The sequence below is a fragment of the Phocoena phocoena genome, chromosome 6 (genome assembly GCF_963924675.1).
Source record: "Phocoena phocoena chromosome 6, mPhoPho1.1, whole genome shotgun sequence".
Lineage (NCBI taxonomy): Eukaryota > Metazoa > Chordata > Mammalia > Artiodactyla > Phocoenidae > Phocoena > Phocoena phocoena.
The window spans coordinates 66,058,721-66,083,355 of record NC_089224.1 but is presented as its reverse complement, the minus strand read 5'-3'; the positions used below and the strand labels follow the sequence as shown (position 1 = coordinate 66,083,355).

Here is a 24,635-nt window from a genome sequence, read left to right as displayed (position 1 = left end):
CAGAAACTAAAATAAAGTGTAATACAGCGACCTGAGGTAACTGCAAATGAGTCTGCAGAATCTTCTCGGGCGCTTAGAAACTCGCTTACGAGAGGAAGTCAGGGACCAAGCTGCCAGCCTCAGCCTCGTCAGGGACCACACACCGGCCGACCGCGGGCTGACCCGGAAGTGCTCGGCGGCGGCCTCCACGGCGGGGGCAGGGGCGCGGCCAAACCGGCGCTCACGCGCGCGCTCCCCGGGAACTCCCGCGGGTGGCTCGGCGCTCTCCCGGAGGCGCTCCCGAGCCGCCGCGGACGCCGCCAACATGGCCGAGACGAGCGAGGAGGTGGCGGTCCTGGTGCAGCGGGTGGTGAAGGACATCACCAACGCCTTCAGGAGGAACCCGCACATGTGAGTCGCGCGCCGGCGATGCCCCCGCCTCCGCCGCCTCCGGGGGTCGTCGGGGGCGGGAGGGGGCGGGGCCAAACCTCGAGCCGACCTCGGACGGCAGGTCTTGACCCGCGCGCTGCTTACAAGAGCCGACGGAGCTGGGTCGGGGCCCGATAGTTGTCGGCCGCCGCGGGGCCAGCTTTCCGCTACCGGAACAAGCTCTCGGGCGAGTCCTTAGAAGTGACCTCCCTCCCACCCCTTTCCCAGGAGTTCACGAAACTCGAAAGACTTAACCCGTGTGTCCACGTCCCACATCCGTTTAAGGTACACGGTGTGGGTCTGTATGTGCTTTGTTAACACAACTCTTTTGAGGTTCATCCCGGACCTTGGTAAGAAGGGGTTACTAATCATCTTACTTTCCATGGGCCAAAACCCCCTCAGTTTACTAGCCGAAGGTAGCTTGAGGCTGCTTTTGACTTTCGCCTCACCTGTCCCAAAATTGTAGAGGAACTTCGATGAAACATTTTGTTTTGAAGGTGAACAGGGCATTCTCAAGAGAGTAGCTTCTGTAGACACAGGTTGAGTCTGGTGGGAAGCAGATGAAACCTCGACACTTGTTAGCATTAGCTGATTCATAGTTACAGGGAGCATATTAATTGTTTTTTTATTCAAACGCTGCTGCCCTCTTTAAGTAGGACACCACAGAACTGACACGTGTATCTTTCCCTCCTTCCTTTCCATTTTACTTGGAGTACTCCGGGAAGATCCGGTAAGAGACTGTATTCTGTCTGATACTTCTGCTTTTATGTAACGAAAAAGAAGCTATTAAAGAAGAGATATATCTACACATTGTATAAAAGAGTAAGGAAGAAGCAAGAGTGTAGCTATTTTCCTATCCATCCTCCCTTCATCCCTCCTTCCCTCAAGAGAAAGAAACATGGAATCCAGTTTTACATTGTTTTCACTTTACCTAATTGCTTATGGAGTTTTGTTTTTGTAAAAAATATTTTTTTCTTTAAACTGGAACGCATGAATTACTCTTTTTAAGCATTCTAACACCTTAAGCTTTTCTGCTGAAAAGAGGTGCCAAACCTTCATCTAAATGAAGTGTTCTTTTCCTTCAAGGTGATGCCCTCAGATGTCTTGCTCCCTCGTGGCACACAGTTGGAGACCTGCAACTGTGCCTCATTAAAAACAAGACACTGCTGGCCTCAAAACACACCTGCCACCTCTGACAGCGTCCACTTCCTTTCCCCTTGTGACTGCTGCCTTTTTCAGAATGAGAGTGTTTGGAATGATTTCCTGGCAGTAACCATAGTGGGCACTGGGCCTTCTAAAGAATGCTTTGATGCCTTGTTGTATATCAGTCTTTCAGTCCCCTTTTGAGAATGAGAGCTTTAGTGCAAATAAGAGACATTCTCAAAAAAAAAAAAAAGTTGGACAAATGAAATGACTATTTTCTCATCATTTGGGGTTATTTTTCTTAAAGAAATTGAGGAGGTTAGAAAGAAGTCTAATAAGTACAGTAATCATCTTAGTTTATCTTCTTTGAAGTAGACTAGAAAAGCATCAGTATTTCATATTTGAAAAAACTTGAGTTTGAGTGTTCATTGGCCTGGCAGGTTGACACAGTGCAGTTTGGAACACATCCCGATTCTTCTGGATCATATTTATTGAAACTCATAAAGGACTTTAATGCCCCCCCCAATCGCTATTTTTATGAGATCTCATCAATGTGCTTTGTGCCAGTGCATAACTTAAAATTATTAATAAACATTTGCGTCATTCAGTATTTTTTAAAGTTTGAAATAATTTGAGCATTTGAAAAAATATGAAATAATGATATAGATCTGAAAATTTTAAATAGCTTAACTCATTGTTTAGTATTAATCTTCAGCTATATTTTAGTACATATTCCCTACAGTAACAATATCTCCAGTAATATTACAATGCGTCTTTTAAAATGTCTTATAATTTGGACTTTTCAAAATTGCTCATACTTCCTCCCCTCATCTAACCCTTTTACTTCCAAAATACATATGCTCTATTTCTAGTTAAAAGAAAAAGGCATCATTCACCTTCAAAGTTAGTACCTAATTACACTTTTCAGTATTATAAAAGAAAGTTTTTTATTCTTTTTGTTTTCCTCTTTTCTACAAATACAAGATAGATCATAATTTTATTAGCCAGCATCTACTACAGTAAATATATTGACTTTGTCTCTGGAAATTTCTAGCCAGTAGGAGTTGAAGATATAATGGGTGAAATGTGGATTTTGTTACTGGTGGGTATGGATAGGTTACCCTTTCTCAGCCTGTTTCTGCTTTCTCTCTCTCTTTTTTAAAATTTATTTATTTAATTTATTTATTTTTGACTGCGTTGGGTCTTCGTTGCTGCGCGTAGGCTTTCTCTAGTTGTGGTGAGCGGGGACTATTCTTCGTTGCAGTGCGCGGGCTTCTCATTGCGGTGGCTTCTCTTGTTGCAGAGCATGGGCTCTAGAGGCTGATGAAAACATAGGAAAATTACCTCACACAGTGTCTTGCACTTAGTTGCCACTAGGTAAATAGTAGACTTAACCTGAATCCCTGTGTTCCTTAGGAAATATATTGGCCAACTGAATGATGAATGTGAAGCACTTTATAAACTGAAAAATACCATGCAAATGTTGTTTGTGTGGTTGACTCCTAGAGAATACTTTGGAAAAATAACTGAAGGCTTGACCCAGCGACAGGTATTAGCTTAATGTACAGATGCTGTGCTAGTGTGGAGGACAGCTGTTTACAGTGTAATTAGGGTCATGTCAAAGTTCTCTTATCCAGAAAGTTATTATTTTTTATTACTCTGTAATATTTATTGAACTCTCACTGTTTATGTAGCTACCATCTTCACAGTATGGAATAGGAAGAAGTATAAAATACAGTTCTTGTACTCAAGGCCCTCAGAAATATCTGTGATGTTGGAAATGTTCTTTATCTGTCCTGTCCAAATGGTAACCACTAGCCATATATAGCTATTGAGTGCTTGAAATGTGGCTAGTGCGAAAGAAGATCTAAATTTGAAGTTTTATTTAATTTCAATTGATTTATACATAATGGACACATATGCCTGGTGACCACTGTATTGCACAGTGCAGGTCTAGGTGGAGACATTAAGACTTGTATGTATGAACAGTGCATTTACCCTGCAAAGCCGTTTATAATAAGGGCTGGACTATCAGTATGGTAAGCAAGTCGTACGTTGAGTCTATTAGTAGTTAAAAGGGAATCTGGGTATGTCTGGGCTAGTGCTCTTAGGGGAGGTGGGTTATTGAGTGGCACTTTGAAGACAAGGTAGGATTTACAGTCTTGGAGACCTCTACAAGAAGCAGTGAATGGACTAAATTCACAAAATGTGATTGAAAAGATAAAGTAGGGACAGATTATGGAAGTCCTTGACTATCTGACTTAATTTCATTCATTCCATTGGTGCATTCAGCAAAAGAATGTTTCTATTTGATAGATACAATGCTGGTCTCTAGGTATATGGGGCTAGGATTGGGGTATAGATTGATGAACACACCACACTTGGTCCCTGCCCAGTGGAACTTTAAACAAATCAACACACAAATTATGAAAAGAGCCCCAAAGGATAAGAAGGATAGTTTGAAAGAATAATAACAGAGAGGACTAATTTAGGATGGAAGGTCAAGATAGTTTTCCTGAGGAAATAGCAATTAAATTGAGACATGAGGCTTGGATAAGAGTTGGCTCAGGGAAAATATACTTCTTAGGCAGTGGGTAGGCCCCAGTGAGAATTTTTGAGTAAGGCAGTAGTAATGAAAGGCAGTTTCAGATCGTCTGCAAGTTGAACTGAAGAATAGGAAAGCATAGAATCTTAATTGACTTCTTACACTTGATTTTTATCTATTTATTTGAACAATAGTATACTTGTAAAAGTTTGGGTTTGCAGTCTCACAGTACTGGGTTTGAACCTTGGCTTGTTATTTACTAGCTGAGTAGTCTCAGACAAGACTTTTTCCTCATCTATAAAATGGAATTAAAATTCCTACTTTATAAGATTAATGTGTGGAATAAATGAAATAGTGTATGTAAAACCTAAAACAGAGCATTGCATATAATAAACACTCAGTAAACAATAGTAATTTGTGTATCTGTTTTCTAAATAGGGTCAGTAATATAATTTCAGTGATAGTAATCTTTAGAATTGAGAAAGCTTATGAGGGCTCTAAAATTTCTTAATCACCAGTAAAGTTTTAGTTAACAATATGCAAGGCTCAGTTCTTTTAGATACTTTTCTAACTTTTTGGTCATTCTGGAAAGAATTCCAGTTTGAAGGAAAAAAATAACTATTAGATTAAAAAGATTTGTACCATTTGCTGAATCTTGGGCTGTTTTCTCTTCAGTCACTCCACATTACAGGGTTCAGTTTTAATATTTGGGGACCATCCTTACCTCCCCGACAGGAAGCTGGTCAATATTACTTTTGTAAATAAGTGGACCGACTCCAGTTAGACTGATGTTTCTGAAAAGTACAGACAAGAGAAGCTGTCTAAACATGAGGAACAAGGTCAGTATCAGTGTTGTATGAACCTTGAACTTCATCTAGAAGTTAGTGGATCCCCATTGTGAAGTGAAGCGCTAAGGGAGATATACCATGCTGTGGATGATCTTTTTTAAGTAAATATGTAGGTTCATTCCATGTTGCTATTCCTTTGGAGCAGCCTTCAAAGGTAACCTACAAAGTGAGCACTGTGGTTTCTCGTTGAAAAGATTGGAACTTGATCGCTGTCTCAAATTTTCATGTTTGTAAAAACCCATGTCCTTGTTAATGCAGATATTTACTTGAGTATCCTGGTTAAGCACCAGGAATCTAAATTGCCAGAAACCTAAAAATAAAGAAGAATGGAATGTGGTGGTAGTGAAAGAGTCAGAAATTTCTCTTAGACTATTTCATAAGGAAATAACTGGAGATGTATTTGATGTTTATAGCACATTCATTGTACCCATGAATGATACAAAAATTATATAAGAAAATGTTTAATGTGAATTGTTAAATTAAAAAAAAAAAAAAGAATTATGGGGCTTCCCTGGCAGTCCAGTGGTTAAGATTGCGTGCTTCTAGCACAGGGGGCACGGGTTCCATCCCTAGTCGGGAAACTAAGATCCCACATGCCATGGGGCACAGCCAAATAAATAAATAAATAAAATTTTAAAAAGGATTATAGAAGAGTATGTCCAACATAATCCCACTTTTGTAGACTACTTAGAAAAAAAGGATGCATACCCAACATTAGTGGTGGTAGAGGGATGACAAATGACTTTTAGTTTTTTTTCCCTGAATTTTCCAACTTTGGGTATGAAATTAGAATTTAAATAGCCAGAAATCTTGCTAGAACTCTAAAAGGAGTTAATCTGAAGCCTGCTTGCTTTCACTGATGTTTTTATTTTCATTAGTGTCAAGGGTTTTGGGCTAAATAGTAGGAGATCCAGATTTTGAATTAAGCCACTAGCACTATGACCTTGAGTAATCACCTTAACCTCAGTGGATCTCAGTTCCCTCATCTGACAAAATGAGAGACTGGAGGAATGAAGTCCCTTCCAATTTCAAAATGATTCTGGAATTCTGTTCTAAATTGTCTGAAAAAAAGTGGACTATGACCTAAGGGACTAGGCATAGGAGAAATCTGAAGTCAAATACACTGTTATTTGGAATCTTACTGACCTACCTTTATGAAGTACATGTTATATTTTTAGGAAGCAGCAAAGCATTGTATCTTAGGGTCAAAAAACTTGACAAAGGCTTAACTTTCTTTGCTTTAGCTTCCCATTATCTGTTAACCAAGGAACTTTTCTGGTTGACCGCAGGCTCTTAACTGAATTAATGGTAATATACTTCATCTCTGCCTGGTACTTTGTAGCTTACCACAGTCTTTACATTGTATTATTTGCTTTTCATAACTGGCAGGGAAGGTATTGTCATTTCTGTATTTCAGATGAGGATACTGATGGCAAGTGCCTAGTCAAATTCACATTGATCAGTGGTAGAACAGAGACTAACTAGAACCCTGGACCTTAGAAGGTTGAGTGCTTTTGTCTCTACATCCTCCTACCTCTCTTTCAATGTTTCTTTTTTTTTCATAGTGCTTCATATTCCCTGATACGACCATTTTCATTCTCTTTACATGAGAATAGTTTTTGGGTTTCTCAGTCATAAAATTTGAAAGCTGGATGAGACCTAGCAGCCCATTTCCCTTATTTAGAAATGTAATGCAATTCCTCTATTTTACAAATGAAGAAATTGAGGTCTACAGAGGCCAAGTGGCAGGAGATAGAGATATCGATACATATATAGAGAGATATATCTATATCATATTGACAAAGCTAGGATTTGGACCCACTGCATTAGAAGGAAATCAGAGGTAATGTTCTTTTGGAGAGTCAAGAAGTGATATTCTTTGAAAACTATTTGAATATTATCACTGAAGTGCACTGATAATCAGCGTTCCAGTAGCAGTTATTGAGCACCTGCTATATCCAAGGCATTCTTGTTTTTTAAAATTATTTCTTGGAAGGATAATAGCCAACTAACGCAGTGTGTTTTTATTTGTGCAGATGGTTCTGTACTTTCATTTAGGTACCAGATTATTAGTTGGGCATTTTATGTGTGGTGTACATAGTGAGCAAGGCAGGTTTTTACATTGTGAATTTAAGTAAAAAGTCCTCCCCCCACAATGGGCTATACTCAGAAGCTAGGATTCTTTTATTCTTGTTACTCTAACATTCATATTGTTGACTTTTGCAGTTCTTTGTAGTGTTGTAGGTGGTTGTTAGATCTCAGAAAACAGACTTTCTTGAAATAATTATACTGAGTTTATTATTTTTTAACTATAATTCTAGTTTTCTTAAAATATTGTTTTACATAGTAATACCTGAACACCAGAAAATACCAGCAATTCAGACATGTATTTAGTCAGTTATAGATCTAGATGTGGCTAGTTGTCCTAATAGTGTGTTAAATTAGATTAGAATTCATATCACCAAATACAAAAATATATTTTGAAATACTGGACATTGGACTCAGATGCTCTCTCAGCATTGCCCCATTCTTCCTAAGAACTTCATTTATATTACTAGAGTGGCAAAGTGTTAACATTTTGTTTTAGATATTGACGCAACTCCCCAGCAAAACCATCAGCTTTGTGTAATCTGGGATCACCTTGTTTTATTCATTTTTGCATTTTCAGAACCTAACACAGTATCCAATTCATTGTAGTACTCAGGAAATGTTTAGATAGTACTCGCATGGTGTATCAAAACACCCCTGAGTCAACTGAGTCAGTTGTCGGGACAAAAAGCCTTAGGTCCCAAAGTCTACTTGGGAGTTAAATCAGCTCAAAAGAACGGTTAGTGACTTGCAACCCCTAGAATACCCTCTTTTATTGATATATCCCTGTGTCACTAATGAAGCAATCAGTAGAAAGTAGGTTACTTCTGAGCTATCCAGTTTAGAGTTTCCAGGACGGATTTTATTTTAGTTCCACAGCCTCCCACCAGTTTGTGATGGTGGCCTAACAGATAAAGAGTGCTTTTCTTATAACCTGTAATTGAACAGTTTTCCTCTTTGCATTTGTCAGCCAGCATACTGTCTTGGCAGGGGAATTCAAGGGCATAATAGATGCTGTCACACACAAGCTCTGAAAACCAGTTCTTTATTCTGTTTTTTAAAAACACATTTAAAAGAAATCTGCTTAGACACTCTAAAAATATTTATGTCAACTGCTCTTGTTAAAAGGTTTCTTGTAAGTTATTCATTAATTAATGGAAGAACATACTATTTGAGAAAGGATGTTTCACATAGACAAGAACTGTAAATTCTTTGTAGTTGAAAGGAATGAGTGCAGGTTTTACAAAAATATTTTTGTGTTTGCTGGTTCATTTACTGTGTAAGTCAACTGCCCTATGTATTGTTTATTAAATCTCTGCCTGTAATGTAAATTTTCTTTTTTTTTTATTGGAGTATAATTGCTTTACAATGTTGTGTTAGTTGCTGCTGTACAACGAAGTGGATCAGCTATATGTGTACATATATCCCCTCCCTCTTGGACCTCCCTCCCACCCCACCCCCATCCCACCCATCTAGGTCATCAGAGAGCATCGAGCTGAGCTCCCTGTGCTATACAGCAGGTTCCCACTAGCTATCTATTGTACACATGGTAGCGTATATATGTCAATCCTAATCTCCCAATTCATCCCACCCTTCCCTTCCCCCACTGTGTCCATGTGTCCATTCTCTACATCTGCATTTCTATTCCTGCCCTGCAAATAGGTTCATCTGTACCCTTTTTCTAGATTCCACGTGTATGCGTTAATATACAATATTTGTTTTTCTCTTTTTGACTTACTTCACTCTGTATGACAGACTCTAGGTCCATCCACATCTCTACAAATGACCTAATTTTATTCTTTTTTATGGCTGAGTAATATTCCTTGTATATATGTACCACATTGTCTTTATCCATTCATCTGTTGATGGACATTTAGGTTGCTTCCATGTCCTGGCTATTGTAAATAGTGCTGCAATGAACATTGTGGTACATGTATCTTTTTGAATTGCAGTTTTCTCAGGATATATGCCTAGTAGTGGGATTGCTGGGTCATATGGTAGTTCTATTTTTTGCCTGTAATGTAAATTTTGAACTTAAGTTGAGATGGATTAAGGGATATAGAAGCCACCACAGATGAAAATGGTCAAATCCTGAAGTGTATTTTGTGTTTTAACAATATTTACATATTAACATGTTTTTTATTTTAGAAATGTATAAAGAATTATAAAAAAGAAAAGAAAATATGGCCCACAGTCTCACTGATAATATAATTTTATTAATAATCTGGTCTACATATATTTATTAGCAGGCAAACATAAATACATTTTTGACATTTTTATAGTCATAAATAATATGTACAAGTAACTAGAAAATTTAAACTGTATAAAAATAAATCCTGTCCCCAAAAGGTTCTTGGTATCCTTTCAAGAAATTTTTTAGTGCATCTATATATCTTTTTAAAAGATTATACAGGGACTTCCCTGGTGGTCCAGTGGTTAAGAATCTGCCTTCCAATGCAGGGGACACGGGTTTGATCCCTGGTGGGGGAACTAAGATCCCACATGCTGTGGGGCAACTAAACAACTAAACCCATGCTCTCTAGAGCCCACACACAACAACTATAGAGAAGCCCACAACTAAGAGCCCACACACCGCAATGAAGACCCAGAATAGCCAAAAAAAAAAAAAAGGAAAAGAAAAAGACTAGGACTTTGCCCTTAAAAAAAAAAAGAGATTATACAAAGGGCTTTGTGCTGTACACTGTATTTGGCATTTTGCTTTTTTTGTTTTATGTATGTTGGCACCCTTATACCAGCATATGCAGATTTACCTCATAATTTTTTTTTCAGCTCTATAACATGGATGAACCACATTTATTTTACCAGTCTTATATTGTTTGATACACATTCATAGTATTTCCAGATTGTTGCACTGTTGCCATGAATATCTAATGAATTCATATATTTTGGCGCAGGATAATTTCTGAACAGTAGAATCACTGGGTCAAAGGGTATATGTACTTTAAAAATTGACAGACATTTTCAAATTTCTATTCAAAGATTAGACCAGTTTTCATTCCTGTAACAGCAAGTACAGCATACTGATTTTTCCATACTCTTGTCAGTATTATCAAACTTTTAAAAGATTATTATTTCTACCAACCCATTGGTGAGCTAAATATTTTTAAGAAAGGGAAATATGTACAGTTTTTTTTTAATATTCTGTAGGATATGAAAATTTTTGAAAAGGCTAGTATTCTTATCTTTAATTCTTTTTTATGTTTTACATATTAAGAGATGAAATTGGCCTGATCCCATGTCCTGAAGCTAGGTATAATCGGAGTCCCATAGTCCTGGTTGAAAACAAACTTGGCGTGGAGAGCTGGTGTGTCAAGTTCCTTTTACCGTATGTCCACAACAAACTCCTTTTGTACAGAACAAGAAAGCAATGGCTGAACAAAGATGGTAAGTATGGAGTCTATCCTCTTTCTTTGACTTTTAGAAGCAGCATGAAATATAGTGGGAAGAACCCTCTCTGATGTTGCCATTCCTGGATTCTAGTTCTGGCTTTTTCATTCACTGCCTGGGCAGGCGTTTAACGTTTCTGTCAACTGAGGAGCTTGGACTCATCACTCGTTTTCTAATTTTGCATCCATGATGATTCTGTGGAAGGTGCCTCAAGCAGGGTGCCAGGCCCTCTACTGCAAACAGATTTTTTTTTTTTTAATGTATTGGGGTCATTTGTAAGATATTTGAAGAAAGCATCTCATGGCTAAAAACAGTTTGAAAATCTGTGAAGTGAACTCTAGTCCCTACAAGCTCTGATTCTCTGGTTTCTAATCCTTTAGTACGTTATGAGCAATAGAACTCATTTAGTAGCAGTCCAAATGAGATAACCAAGGTGTGATGGTGGTGGTTATACTGTGAACCAGGTCAGTGGTTTATGATGGTGCTGTTGTACTTTGACTCCCAAGTAAGCTCTGGCCCACTGTGTTCTGTTCCTATGCTGAAATGAGCAAAAGAAAACCATCCTATTTCTTCATTTTTTCTGCTTCTCCGAGGTAGTTCTTTGCTGCATCAGACAATCCCTATTCATCCCACCTGGTGTCTTTTCCTTGTTTTCCCCTTGTATGTGATGTTAAGCCTCCATGTACACAAATTCAGTTTACTTTTTAGGTAAACGTAGGATCTGAGTTCTCACTTTTTTGGAGAGTGCTCATCCAAGACCATATTCTTGACTGTTTCTGTAAAGCTCCTTCCCCTTCCCACATACAGCAGTACCTTCAAAAGTGCTCAGTATATCTGGTAGCTAATTTTGAATAAGAACTTTGTTTCTTAGAGAATTTTAATTATAAGTTCAGTAGCCATTACTGAGGGCCTACTCCTACCTGAAGCTGTTCTAAGTACTGTGGAGGATAAAAAGATGAATAATACCTGTTTCCTTTACTCAGGAAGCTTACAGTTGAGTGAGAAACAGTCTCTTCATGGAGAATAGTGTTGCCAAAGGGGACATGCCAATTTCCTTGTATTCCTCTTGGCATTGTCCTTAATATACTCTCATAATAGGTTAATAGCACTTTTCCCTGTTTAGACCAGTAGAAAAGGTAATCTGATTTGAAGATTTAATGTGAAATAGTTTCTATTTTCTGTTTCACTCAGTCCACTGATATATATATTTCTTAATGATAAGGCTATGTCTAAGTTTATGGCATAACTTAAGTTTGTGGCAGAAACTTAAAGGCATAAGTTTAGGCATAAACTTAAAGTTAAGGGCATTTATCTGTTGTTAGCCCCTCTTTCATTCTCCATTCCATTACCCTATAGTAGTTTTCATCAACATTAAGGTACAAAGTAGCACCATGTGAATCCATCAAGTTATTTTTTTGCCTAACAGAGCTATATCGTGTATGTTCTGGCACACAGAAATGTATAATTGAGCCAATACGTAACTAACTCTGCAGGGGGAGACAAATGATGCTCTTGTAGAGAAGAAACAGTATGAATTTGAAAGTGTCAAAGGCTGTCATTTCAGATCATCAGCTTTTGCCCTTTCATGTATGCTAGCCCAACCTGCCTTCTTCCTGTAGTCTTCCAAGCTCTTCTCTCCATTTCCCTGTTTCTTGTCTTTCTGGGCAGTGCACTGTAGGCTTTGCTAAATCTCCTCATCATGTAGTTTTATCTTGATAGACCCAGGAGAATCCAGGCAGAAGATCAAATGGTTAAGCTCACTCACATGAATTGCTGACATCTAAGGTTTGAATTCTGATGCAACTGTTCGTGTATACAGAAGCAACTTGATTTTATCTTAACCTATATCTTCATGGAAGTAGTTTTCAGTTTCACTTTCTGGGGGCAGCGACAGTATAGTTCAATGCGGTGTCATATATTACTCAGGTTGTATATTGTATTATTGGTAAAAATATGGAAGTGAGTTTCTGATGTGATAAAAAAAGATACCTGAAAATGCAGACTGACTAACATAAGAGTGTTCTGTTAAACTTGTGAACTGAAGAGCACAGTGGTGAATTTTGCTAAGAAAGTTAAAAGTATTAGGAAAAAGCAGTCATTTCATGAAAATGCTATACTTTTAAAATTGTTTTTGTAGAAAATATACATATAAGAGCCAAGTGAAGAAAGCTGGCAGTTTAAGAACAATTTTAGAAATGCCAGTGTCTTTGTGATAGATCATGCCCAAATCCTCGGCATTCCCTTAAGAATGTATTCTGTAACTGTAGGTGACCTTTATTCTGGGCATATATTTTTTTTCTTTTCAACCAAACTGAATTCATGCTCTCATTAGTGTGCTGAATTCCTTAGATGTTTGAAAATCATCTGTATTAGTCAGGGTTCTCCACAGCAACAACCAATAGAGATTTTATGTATATATATACATAAAACGAGATTCATTATGATGAATTGGCTCACATGATTATGGAGGCTGAGAAGTCCCACAATCTGCTTTCTGCAAGCTGGGGACCCAGAAAAGCCAGTGATTTAATTCAGTTTGGGTCTGAAGGATTGAGAAGCAGGGGAGCCAGTGGTTTAAATCCCAGTCTGGAAGCTGGAGAAGGTAAGATGAGGTGTCCCAACTCAAGCAGACAGAGGAAGCAAAAAAGGAGTCAATTCTCCTGTTTTCCTCCTTTTGTTCTGTTCAGGTCCTCAACAGATTGATGTTCACCCACATTGGGGAGGGCAGTCTACTGAGTCTTCAGATTCAAATGTTAATCTCATCTGAAAACACCCTCACTAATACACTCAGAAATCATGTTTAGTAATGTTTAATCTGTGCACCCTGTAGACAGTCAAGTTTAACCGTAGTTTAACCAAAAGTAACCATCACAGTCTCCCTGTTTATTTACTTAGAGAGAAACTAATATTTTTTAAAAGTGTGCTGCAGTAATAGCCATATTTGGTTTGGGAGACGGGTGATACTGTAATTCTGATTTATGAAAAATCCATGGCAGAAACGAAAAGCAAGAGAGAAGTCCATAGCAGTGGAGTCCTGACTGAGTAGTGCTCTGTTCCGCACTGTATCTCCATGTCAGCGCTTCCATCTTTTTGTTGTTGTTCTTCCCTCTTTCTCACAATGCTTGCTCTCAGTCCATCACTGAGCTCTCTGTTATCTCTTCATTTCTTATTTCTCATCTGGACAAATATTATTACCTCATAGTTGGTCTACTCCATTTTCGGCCTCTCTTCTGTAATCCATGTCCGTCATGCCACTAGTCAGTCGTTTCAAACACTTCTTAGAAACACAGTTTGAAAGATGCTTTTCTGAAATATGTATCCTCTTGTTTCATGATGCCTAGAGGGACAAGGTAGACTTATTATCCTTCACATGGTATTCAAGGGCCTTCACGATCTGTCTGCAGGCTGTATTACCAGCTTTTTCCTCTACTTTTTTTTTTTTTTTTTTTGTGGTATGCAGGCCTCTCACTGCTGTGGCCTCTCCCATTGCGGAGCACAGGCTCCGGACGCGCAGGCTCAGCGGCTGTGGCTCACGGGCGCAGCCGCTCCGAGGCATGTGGGATCTTCCCAGACCGGGGCACGAACCTGTGTCCCCTGCATCGGCAGGCAGACTCTCAACCACTGCGCCACCAGGGAAGCCCTCCTCTACTTTTATATTCAGCATCAGAGGTTGTAGACTCTCAGCCACCAGGCTGAAGCCAGCCCACATGTTTATTTCATTTTGGCTTGTATAATGTTTTAAAAATTGTTTTTAAAACAACTTTGTTGTTGGATAAACATTTCAAATCAGGATGAACTTCTAAAATTAGGATGGAAATATGGATTTCTGCCTTCACTTGAAAAATCAGAAGCCTTGGATGCATCCGTTTCTGTGCAGCAGCAATTGGCTGAGGATCATAGCCTCTGCTTTTCTTGACTAGGCAAGCCTATTCCAGTTGACTGCAACCTCCTCATGTCCTTCAGACACTGAGGCAGTGTCATTTGCTACTTACCAGGTTTGCTTTGCCTCTTTTTTGCCATTTATTTGAGCCCTGGAAGCATTTGAGTTTGCAGCTGTTTGATGTACATTCCAGCCACAACAAACACTGTTCCATTCTTGGACTTTGCTGTGTACTACTGCCTTAATTCCATGCCTTTGCTGAGGTCAGGTTCAGGTCTAATGTCATTATTGTTGTGTTTGCCAACACACACACATGTGAAGCCTCTTGACTGCTCCAGGAAGCAACAGTTACTCCTTTGCACTCCTGTGGGAGTCCTTATTCATACTGCATGCATAGTAGAACTTACCAGACTTTACTGTAGTTGATTATTTAAACAGCATTTATCCCAGCTAGATTGTGGGTTTGTTAGAAAGAGGGGTTATAGCTTGTCTTTATTTACTCAGCACTTTTATGTGTTCAATAGATATTTGTCAAATAAGTAACAAGAGTTTGGTAAGCAAGAGCTTTTAGCTTAGTCTAGCTATTGATTCAGTGACTGTATTCTGTAATAAACAGGACCTTTCTGATATTTACCACTAGCCTCACCTCAAGCCTCTCTTGTTGTGGTAACCTGAATGTATTTTAGAGGAAGAGATTAATTAATCCAAGTTGACCTTGGATTTATTTTTAGATGCATGAAAACATATCTCTGTTAGAGACAGTTGTCAAACCCAGTGTCCAGTACCAGGTGACTGCTCACCTTGGGCCATTTCTAGAATGCATTGAAGCCAAGAAAGCATATTGGTCTTTCTCTGACTTTTCTGTAACATCCTTAAATGTTCTCTTTGTCACAGCTGAAATTTAGGTACTTTTTTTTCCTGTATATAATGTGCCCTGATTCATCTTCTCCTTGTGATGTGATGATGAGCTAGTCATATATTGGAGTGTGTGTAACAAAGGAATTGTTATTTGCTGGTATATGTTCTGGTGTTTGGAGAGACATCTGTTTAATTTCAAGAGACTGTAGGGATATCAATAGCTCACAGCTTGGTAAAACTGCAAAGAAAAATGGTATATAGTTGATGAGATGGAGAGAGTGAAATAGTCAACTGTTGATTATACATGTTTATCTTTAGATCTTTGGTTCAACACTCACTTGAAGACAGCAAAGTAATTGTAGACAGTGTGCTAGGTTGGAAAGAGCATCTTCTTTGCAAGAAAAACAGAGCTGGATTTAGACTCAATTTATCAGCACACTGAAGTCATTTAGCAGTGATTTTAGGCAAATTACTTAACCTTTTCCTAGTTCCACACCAAAAGAAGAGAATTCTCACAGGTCTCAGAAGGTTGTTGTGAGGATCACATGAATTAGTGTATGTAAAGCACCCAGCACAGAGACTGACATGTCATTGACTCTCAAGAAACACTAGTTTCCTTTCTCTCATTTATCCAGAGCCAGTGAGGAAGAAGAGCAGAAAAATATATATAATTCAGTAAGAATTCTTTAATTATGTCCAGTATTTATAACCTAGTTACTTCTCCTTCATTGGCCCTTTTCCATTTCTGATATTCTACTTCACCCCCACCTCTTGGATCTGACTGGAATGCTTCTTAAAGGAGGTCCCATCTGAACTTAAGTCCTGAATCAGGAAGAGTTAGCAGTTTATCAAAGAGGAAGGGGGAAGGGCATGTGACTGTATGTGTTACTAGGCATTACTGGTGGTTGGCCAAGGCTGTTGATAAGTTGTGTTTAGAGAACAGGGCGGGTTTGAGAAGGATCCCTCCACTCAGCAGTCGCTGCTCAGCCAGCTCAAGAGATTCTTTTCCTGCCTCTGGTGGCATCCAATCCCAGTATCATTTATAACTGGGCTAGGAGATACAGGCTTTGTAACAGGAGTTATCACTGCGTGCTTGCTGTGTGTCAGGTATTGTCCTAACAATTCACGGGTATGAATCATTTAATACACCCATGAGGTAGTACTATTATTAGCTCAGTTTTACGTATGAGGCGGACACTAAGACACAGAAAGATTGATGTGCCTCGGAACTTCCCAGTCAGTAGTAGAGCTGGGCTCTGACCCAACAGCTGCTGTTGCCTTGCTAGGGGGAGACCCTCCAGTAAAAGAAGTGCTCTTCACACATCCACAAAGTGAAAAGTGGGGACTTCAGTATTTTCTGTGTTAGTTTTTGCCTTGTGCTGCTATACACAAGTATCTTGTGGAGGATGAACTCCTCTTCATTTATGGGTGGGGAAGGAGAGTTGCATTAGAAGTACAAACAAATAGCAACTATGATTGGTCAAATACACATTTTTTTTAATGCAGAAAGGGAGAGTCCAAGAAACTAAATACCAGTTTATCTCATTATCTGGGAAGTGTAATGGATTTTGAAAAATTGTGGACTTAAAAAAAAAATTCCAGAGGCCTTCCCATCATGCACAAACATTTTCATACAGCCACTTAATAACCAAGTGGTTTTTTGTTATTGTTCATTACACAAGTTTAGAAATTTAGACAGCTTTGCAATAAGAACAACTGCCTCATTTTTTCTGACTTCTTTGATTAATTGATGTTGAGAATATTCATTTCTTGATAAGTAGTAATGGTGTTTAGTTGAACAAGTATTTATTTAGTCAAACTGTGTGTCAAACAGCTATGGAGAAATGGGATGAATCTCATTGCTTACAACACTAAGGTTGATGTTATGATCCCCATTTCATAGATAAGGAAACTGAAGTTCGAAGACATTAAGTTATGTAGGCAGTAAGTGGAGAAGTTGAGATTTGAACCCAGGCAGAATGGCTTTAAGGCCTGTGCTCTTACCACTTCTCTGTGATGTGGGCAGACTTGGAATTTCTTTTGGGAAGAGGCCATAGTTTTTTCATCTTTGATGAATGAATGGCTAATTTGAAGGTGTATTAGAGAGGACCTGCATCCAAAAAATACAGTCTCATCAAGAGGATAATATTTATATAAGTTCAGTAACAAAGTAAGATATACACAGAACATAGAGATGAAAGATTGCTTTCAACCATGTAGGTCAGGAAGGCCTTTATAGAGAAAGATGCTTTTTTTTTTCTTTTAAATTCAGGGATAGGAGGACATTTCTGGCAGAGAGAATAGGAAGCAGGTAAATCTGAGTTATAGCCAGAGAAGAAAAGGTAGGCAGATGGGCAGTATGTTTAGGGAATGGGGGATGTTTGGTTCAGGTGGAATGTAGCACATGAAGGGAAAGTAATGGAAAGCCAGGCTGACAAGGACATTGGGACCAGATTCTGTTTTCCAGGTACATTTCTCCAGCACCCTCAGCTTTAGTCACGCTCAGGGTACCCATAATCTTTTGAGAGCATACTGTGTGTGAAGTTCCCTGCCTCTTTACCTTTCCTCATACTTTTTTCCACAGTCTGTAGTGCCCTTTACTGTCTTACTCATTTATAGTCTTCCCTGGGTACTCCAGTAAGAATTAATTGCAGCTGCTTTGGTGGTCCCCAAAATGTGGTATATGTTTCTACTTCACAGTTATTTTAGTTTGCCTTATAATTGTTTACATATTCTCTCCAACTAAAGGTTAACCTTTTAGAAGGCAAGATCAGATCTTGCATTTCTCATAATATCCATTCTCTCAGTCCTGTGGGCCCAGTTTAATCTCTGCACATAGTCAGTACTTGGTATATTTTGGAATTAAAGGAATAATGGTATAGAAAATTGTATTTAATTTCCCTGGTAAATGTTAAATTAGTGCCCAAAACTACTAAAAGTAAAAGAAGGAAGCGGTTTATTAGATTGTTCTTTATAGACATATTGACATTATATAATATATACGTTGATATTATATAGTATGTTTGTAATATAGACATTTCATGATGCTTGTAATGAGGACGATAAAGTTCAAAAATAAATGTGTGTTAATCCTACCTTTTGTTGCTCATTTATCAAATGTTATAATATATTCAGTAGTAATGAAATCATAGGCTCACAATAAATGTTAATCTCTTATTGAGATGGTTGAGAATTGAATAATTGATTTTCATGTTCACTAAAATATTTTAAGATGACTATAGGGATGCACTTATGTGTATTTACTCTTAGATTTTTAAAAGTTTATCTTTTACTTAAACAGAGAGTGTCCCAATTATTTATTGTAGACAGACATTTCAACTGCAGTATAACTGAGTTATTAAAAGCAGTCAGGCACTGTCATTGCACATACTAATTGGGTGACTGGGCAAATTCCTTGAACTCTCTAGATGTCCCTTTCCAAATATCTTGGATTATGATTATGAGAATTCAATGAAATAATGTAAATAAAATAATGTGCCTGATACATAATAATGCCAAATAATTATAACAGTTTTTATTATTTTATTTACTTAGCATTTAATATGAGCTTGGTAGAGGTTACTGTAATTTAGTTTTATGCCCTAGGCTGATCATCTTAATCCTAAAATTCTTTTTTTCAGTTTTAATAAAATGAAGGCGATATATCTAAATATTACTGACTTTGTTTTATTAAATATAGGCTTATGGAGCTTATTCAAGACCATGATAGATACATAGCTAATGAATATGAATAGACTATGCAATGAAAATAGAAAATAGTAAACAAAATCAAAAAATGTTTGTATTAATAATTGTAATTAAAGATGTAAATTAAAACAGAAACAAAGTACAATTTTTTTATCTGCCACATTCATTTTCAAAAATATACTTACATAGGTCAAAGTTACAGGGACATAAGTACACTCACGTTACTCTTGGCGATGTAAATAGATACAGTCCATTTGGAGAACAATTTGGAAGTGCTTAGTGGGAGCCATACTGATATTTGTATTGTTTGACATAGTAGTTCTACTCCTGGAAAAATATCCAAAGAAAATAATCTCTGAGACAAAAAGTATGCTTAAAAATGTTTGTAGTAATATTATCCATAAGAGTAAAAACAAAACAGGAAACAGCCTAAAGAAGATAAATGATAATATATTAAACTGAAGGATTGTTATGCAGTTGTTAAAAATGCATACTGCAGGGCTTCCCTGGTGGCGCAGTGGTTGAGAGTCCACCTGCCGATGCAGGGGACGCGGGTTCGTGCCCCGGTCTGGGAGGATCCCACGTGCCGCGGAGCGGCTGGGCCTGTGAGCCATGGCCACTGGGCCTGTGCATCCGGAGCCTGTGCTCCGCAACGGGAGAGGCCACAGCAGTGAGAGGCCCGCGTACCGCAAAAAAAAAAAAAACGCATACTGTAGCAATATAGGAGAATGCATATGTAATAATGTTGAGTAAAAAACATAGAACAAAATCGTGCATTTATCATTGCTATAACTGTAAAAATGTGTGTAAGAAAGAATCTTTGCAGGGGAATGTAAATGAATTGTTAACTAAGTTGGATTATATGTGATTTTCTTTTTGAAAATTTGCACGTAGTCAATTCTTGAAATATTTGTGAAATTAAATGAATAGTGGTAGAGAAATTGTGTTTTTTTGTGCCAAAAACTACTAAAAGAATGAATAGCTTAGTTTGATTATTCTTTATAGACGTATTCTAAAGTGGTTTCAGTGTCAACTTTTAAAAAGTTATACTTATCATAAGTAGAAGAAAATCTTCATGTCTTTGTATCTGAAGATAATCTTTGTGTCTCTGACAGCTTAGAACAAAGTTATCATTAAAATTACTATGACATGAGATATAAGTATAATGTGATATATGTATATAAAATGAAGAGGACCTTAAAAGAAAGAGAAGCCACACCTTCAAGGGTAGGACTGTTTGTTTTTAATATGACTTCTCTTTATTTTAGAATTGATAGATGTCACATGCACCCTGCTACTTCTAAACCCAGACTTTACCACTGCGTGGAACGTGAGGTACGTCATTCTCATCAGTGATAAAATGAAATTGCCCAAATTTCTGAAGACATATAAGCCACATGAATTGTTAGCTTTTTGAAAAGTGAAATATAAATCACATATTCATGGCATCTTAAACTTATTTCTTCTTTATAATATCTCCATGACAGTTCTAATATACACTTTGCCCCTTTTTGCATGTTTATGTTTGTTCTCCCTAAAATTCTTGCCTGAAATATAAATTTTCATGTTGAATTACAGTATACCATTTGATACATGCTTTTATCTTCCTTTTTTAGGGGGGTAGAAGGAAGCAGCATAATTGGTTGTATTGTAAAGTGTTGGTTAGTATATTTGAGAAGCACTGCAGTGCAGTAGAAAGTGTAAAAGTGAGCATTCAAGGTCACAAACTGTTAGTTTAGTCACCTTGTGACCTCTGTGGGCAAATCATTTGAAGTCTCTGGCACTCAGTATTTTGGAGAAGGACCACATCTTATTAGTATCTTAAGTTCTTTAATTCTGATTGTTGTCGCTTTAAACACAGAATACTTTATAGAAATATTAAAATTCAGGTCAGGTTCATTTCTTAAAATTTTCATTTAAACAGTATGTATGGTTTTTAAAAATTGGTGGTTCTTTAGACTAACACAAATTTTCCTGGAGGAAAGCAGGATACAAATTGTAGATAAATAAAAGTGAAGTCCTGTTGAACATTGTGAATTCATTTAAAATTTCCTATAGGAAAGAGCCATAAATTATAGCTCTTTATCTTTAAAGATGACTTAAACAATACTTCAATTTTCTGTGAATTTTAATTCCACGTTAGTGTTTTATAATACCCACTGAATTTTAAATTTGTAGCTAGTTTTATTAAATTTAGGTAACCTCTATTATTTTTTTTAAATTGTCTTTTGACTGATAATGATCAGATATTTAGAGTAAAGAGTGAGAAAGGATAGGATGAGATAGACAGCTTTAAAAATTTACAAATTTTAGAATTCTGATTTTCTTTCATGGAAAGCTCCACAGTGGTTAGGGAGTAGACTAATGTTTATGAGTGGCTACTCTATGCCAGGGACCATACTACAACTTTATATGTTATCTCATTTAACCCAAATAATACTTGACAACATTTGTTCATTCATTCATCAAATATTTATTGATTAACTGTATACTCTATGCTAGGTCCTAGGCACTGGGAATAGAACCATGAGCAAAACAAACAAAAATCTCTGTCCTTATGGAACTTTTATTCTAGTAGAGGAAGAAAAACAATAAGGACATTAATAAGTGAAATATATGGTAGATCAAGTGTTGCTTAATCCTATGGAGAAAAAGTGGGAAAGGAAAGTAGGGAAGACCAGTAAGAGAATGGAAGGAATGGATGGTATTGCAGTTTTAATAGGCTACATTTGAGCAAAGACCGCCATGAAGCCAGGGATCAATCTCTGTCAGTTTTGGGCTAAGAACATTCCACGTAGAGAGAACAGCAAGTGGAAAAGCCCTCATTCATGACTGAAGTGTTCCTGGTTATTCTGGAACAGCAAGGAAGCCAGGGTAGCTGGAGTAGCATGAATGAGAGAGAGAGTAACAGGAGATGAGGCCAGAGAGTGATGGGCCAGATCTCACTGGGCTTTGTAGATCTTCATAAGCTGCTGTCAATAAGACAGCAATAAGAAATTTTGACTTTTACTTGGGGTGAGATAGAAAGTCATTGAAGGTTTTCAAGGTTAGGAGGGACAATATCTTGTTTTAAAACTCTGATTCCTGTGTGGAAAGTAGACTGTAGGAGTGCAGGGAGTGGTTAGGAAGTTAAGAAGTGGTTGCAGTAGTTTAGGTGAGTGATGATGGTGACTGAGGTAGATAAAGCTCAGCACTAGAAGTGGTGTGAAGCAGGTAAGATTTTCACTGTATTTTATAAACTATGTAAGCTTTGACTGTATTTAATAAACTGATTTTAAAGACACAGATGATAAATTGGATGTGAGAGAATGAAGAAGGTCAAGATTGACTCTGGTTTTTGGCCTGAGCAACTGAAAGGTTGGAGTTGCTATTTACTGAAATGGGGATGTCTGGAAGAGGAGCAGATTTAAGTGCGTGAGGGGGCAGGTGCTGGTTGGAAGTCAAGAGGTCAGTTTGGGACATGTTAGGTTTGTGTCCAAGCAGTTGTGTATGAATCTAGAGTTCAGGCAAGAGTTCTAGGCCAGATATAATTTGGGAATCACTGGAAAATGTATGGTATTTAAAGCCATGAGATTGTTTGAGATATCCAAAGTAGTGGGTATAGATATTAGAAGAGAACCAGTCCAAAGACTAAGCACTGGGACACTACAGGTTTCTAGAGCTGCACAGTTCAGTATAGTAGCCACTAGCCACAAGTGGCTATTGAGCCCTTGAGATATGACTAGTCTCCATTGAGATGTGCTGTAAGTGTAAACTACACATCAGATTTTGAAGACTGAGTACCCCCAAAAGTAAAATATCTTTCTTATTAGTAATTTTTATATTGATTACATGTTGAAATTATATTTTGGGTATATTAATTAAATACAATATATTACTTTGTACTTGTTTTTAATGTAGCTGTTAGAAAATTTTTAATTACATATATGGCTCACATGTATGACTCACATTATATTTCTGTTGGACAGCGCTGTTCTAGAGTTTGCGAGATGAGGAAGAATCAACAAAGGAGACTTTTAGGAAGGTACTATAAACCTAAAACTGAGCGCTTTCTTAAGGGTAGAGACCATGTCTTTTTTTTTTTTCCTTGTTTCCCTAGCCTCTAACACTTTAGTGCCTGGTATACAATAGATACTCAGTTTGCAGACTGGGCACTGAAAATAATTAAATTCAGTGAAAAAGAAATGAGTGTAATAGAGAAGTGGGAGTACCATTTTTATTTATGTTCACAGATTCCTCATCATTACAGAGGAATTTAAAATCCTCCCACAAAAAAAGATTCTTACTAGCATAATGTATATACACAAACACATATAATTCATTGTATATTCTATATGGCAGTTTAGTGGTGAAGAGAGAACCTAGTTCTTAAGATATATGAATCTTAGTCCTGTTTCATCAGTTAACTAGCAGTTGCCTTGGACAAGACCTTTAACTTCTCAGGAGTTTTAGTTTCCATAGCTGTGAAATAAAAGATCTGAATTAGGGCTTCCCTGGTGGCGCAGTGGTTGAGAGTCCGCCTGCTGATGCAGGGGACGTGGGTTCGTGCCCTGGTCCGGGAAGATCCCACATGCCGCGGAGCGGCTGGGCCCGTGAGCCATAGCCACTGAGCCTGCGCGTCCGGAGCCTGTGCTCTGCAACGGGAGAGGCCACAACAGTGAGAGGCCCGCGTACCGCCAAAAAAAAAAAAAAAATCTGAATTAGGTGATTTTTTTTTTTAAATGATTCTGTTGAAACTGTGTTTTGATTGTGTGTGGTTTGGTCTTATGAAGGGAAATTGCTCCATAAATCTGACTTCAGTGATGTTAATAGTTAATCTTGAAGCTATTCTAGTAAGATGATTTAGTAAGTTTTGTGCTGGATGAGTAGAAAGGAAACCTTGATTTTTAAGAAACCCATTGTAGATATGTGTTCTAGTAAATTTTAATTTGTATTGGTAAGATTGACATGTAAAGACAGAGTCATGAGTCCATTTTGAGCAAAAAACAAACAACTTTGGAAATAAACTGATCTAATGCTGTAAGTTCTCACAAATCAAATACTCAACATTTTATGTTTAATTGTTGGTACATTTCTTCTGCAGTAACTTTGGGAATCGTTGAATGATCTTTGGCTGTATTTTATAAACTGCTAAAAGATGTTGTAACATATCAGTAGTTCACTTTATAGGTGTCGCAGTCTTAGGAAGAAAAACAAGGGCAAGAATAAGTTTTTGAGCTGATCTGTGATTATAGTATGTGATGCATATAGTTTAAAAACCCAGCTGATTCTAGAAAAAAAATGGTACTTTTTTTTTTTTGCTTTGAATTTGCTTTGAAAATTGGTGAATTAATTGATGAAAGAGGTTGACTTCATAATAATGTCCTATTTTTCCCTCAGTCTGTGAACATAGAGTAAGCAAAACATCTTTGAGCAGCTAGAAGAGCTGACACCAAGCTCCAATGATTCATATTCTTTACTCAAAGTAAAGATTGATTTAAATTTAATTGGTAACTTTACTTTGTGCAGATTTGATGTTTGGTTCAGACACTTTGAGCTTGGAGACCTTGAGCAGGTTACTGAATCTCTCCCAGCTTTTGTTTCCTCCTCTGTAAAACTGAGGTAACATTGGGTTGTACCATATAAAATTGTTCTTTTTGTAAATCGGAAATGATTAAATCCAAACTTTCAGATCCTGGTTTCTAACACCATTCTCTAATAAAAGGAGCTGGGCTTTTTGGAGAAATGGCTGATTCTAGGACCAAGCCGG

At 37.6% G+C, this 24,635-nt stretch overlaps 1 protein-coding gene across 6 annotated transcripts in view; it reads left to right on the top strand.

Moving 5' to 3' along the window:
* Positions 1-303: 303 nt before the first annotated feature.
* The window catches only part of PTAR1 (protein prenyltransferase alpha subunit repeat containing 1), a 38,909-nt gene continuing 14,577 nt past the window's right edge, over positions 304-24,635 (top strand). For 3 of the 6 annotated variants that reach the window (XM_065879329.1, XM_065879327.1, XM_065879334.1), the window contains exons 1-3: positions 305-390; positions 10,268-10,437; positions 20,155-20,221. In XM_065879329.1, the coding sequence (XP_065735401.1) occupies positions 305-390; positions 10,268-10,437; positions 20,155-20,221 (323 nt within the window). Of the gene's footprint in view, positions 391-10,267; positions 10,438-20,154; positions 20,222-24,635 lie in introns of all 6 variants that reach the window. The other 3 variants (XM_065879331.1, XM_065879330.1, XM_065879328.1) reach the window with 2 other exon arrangements.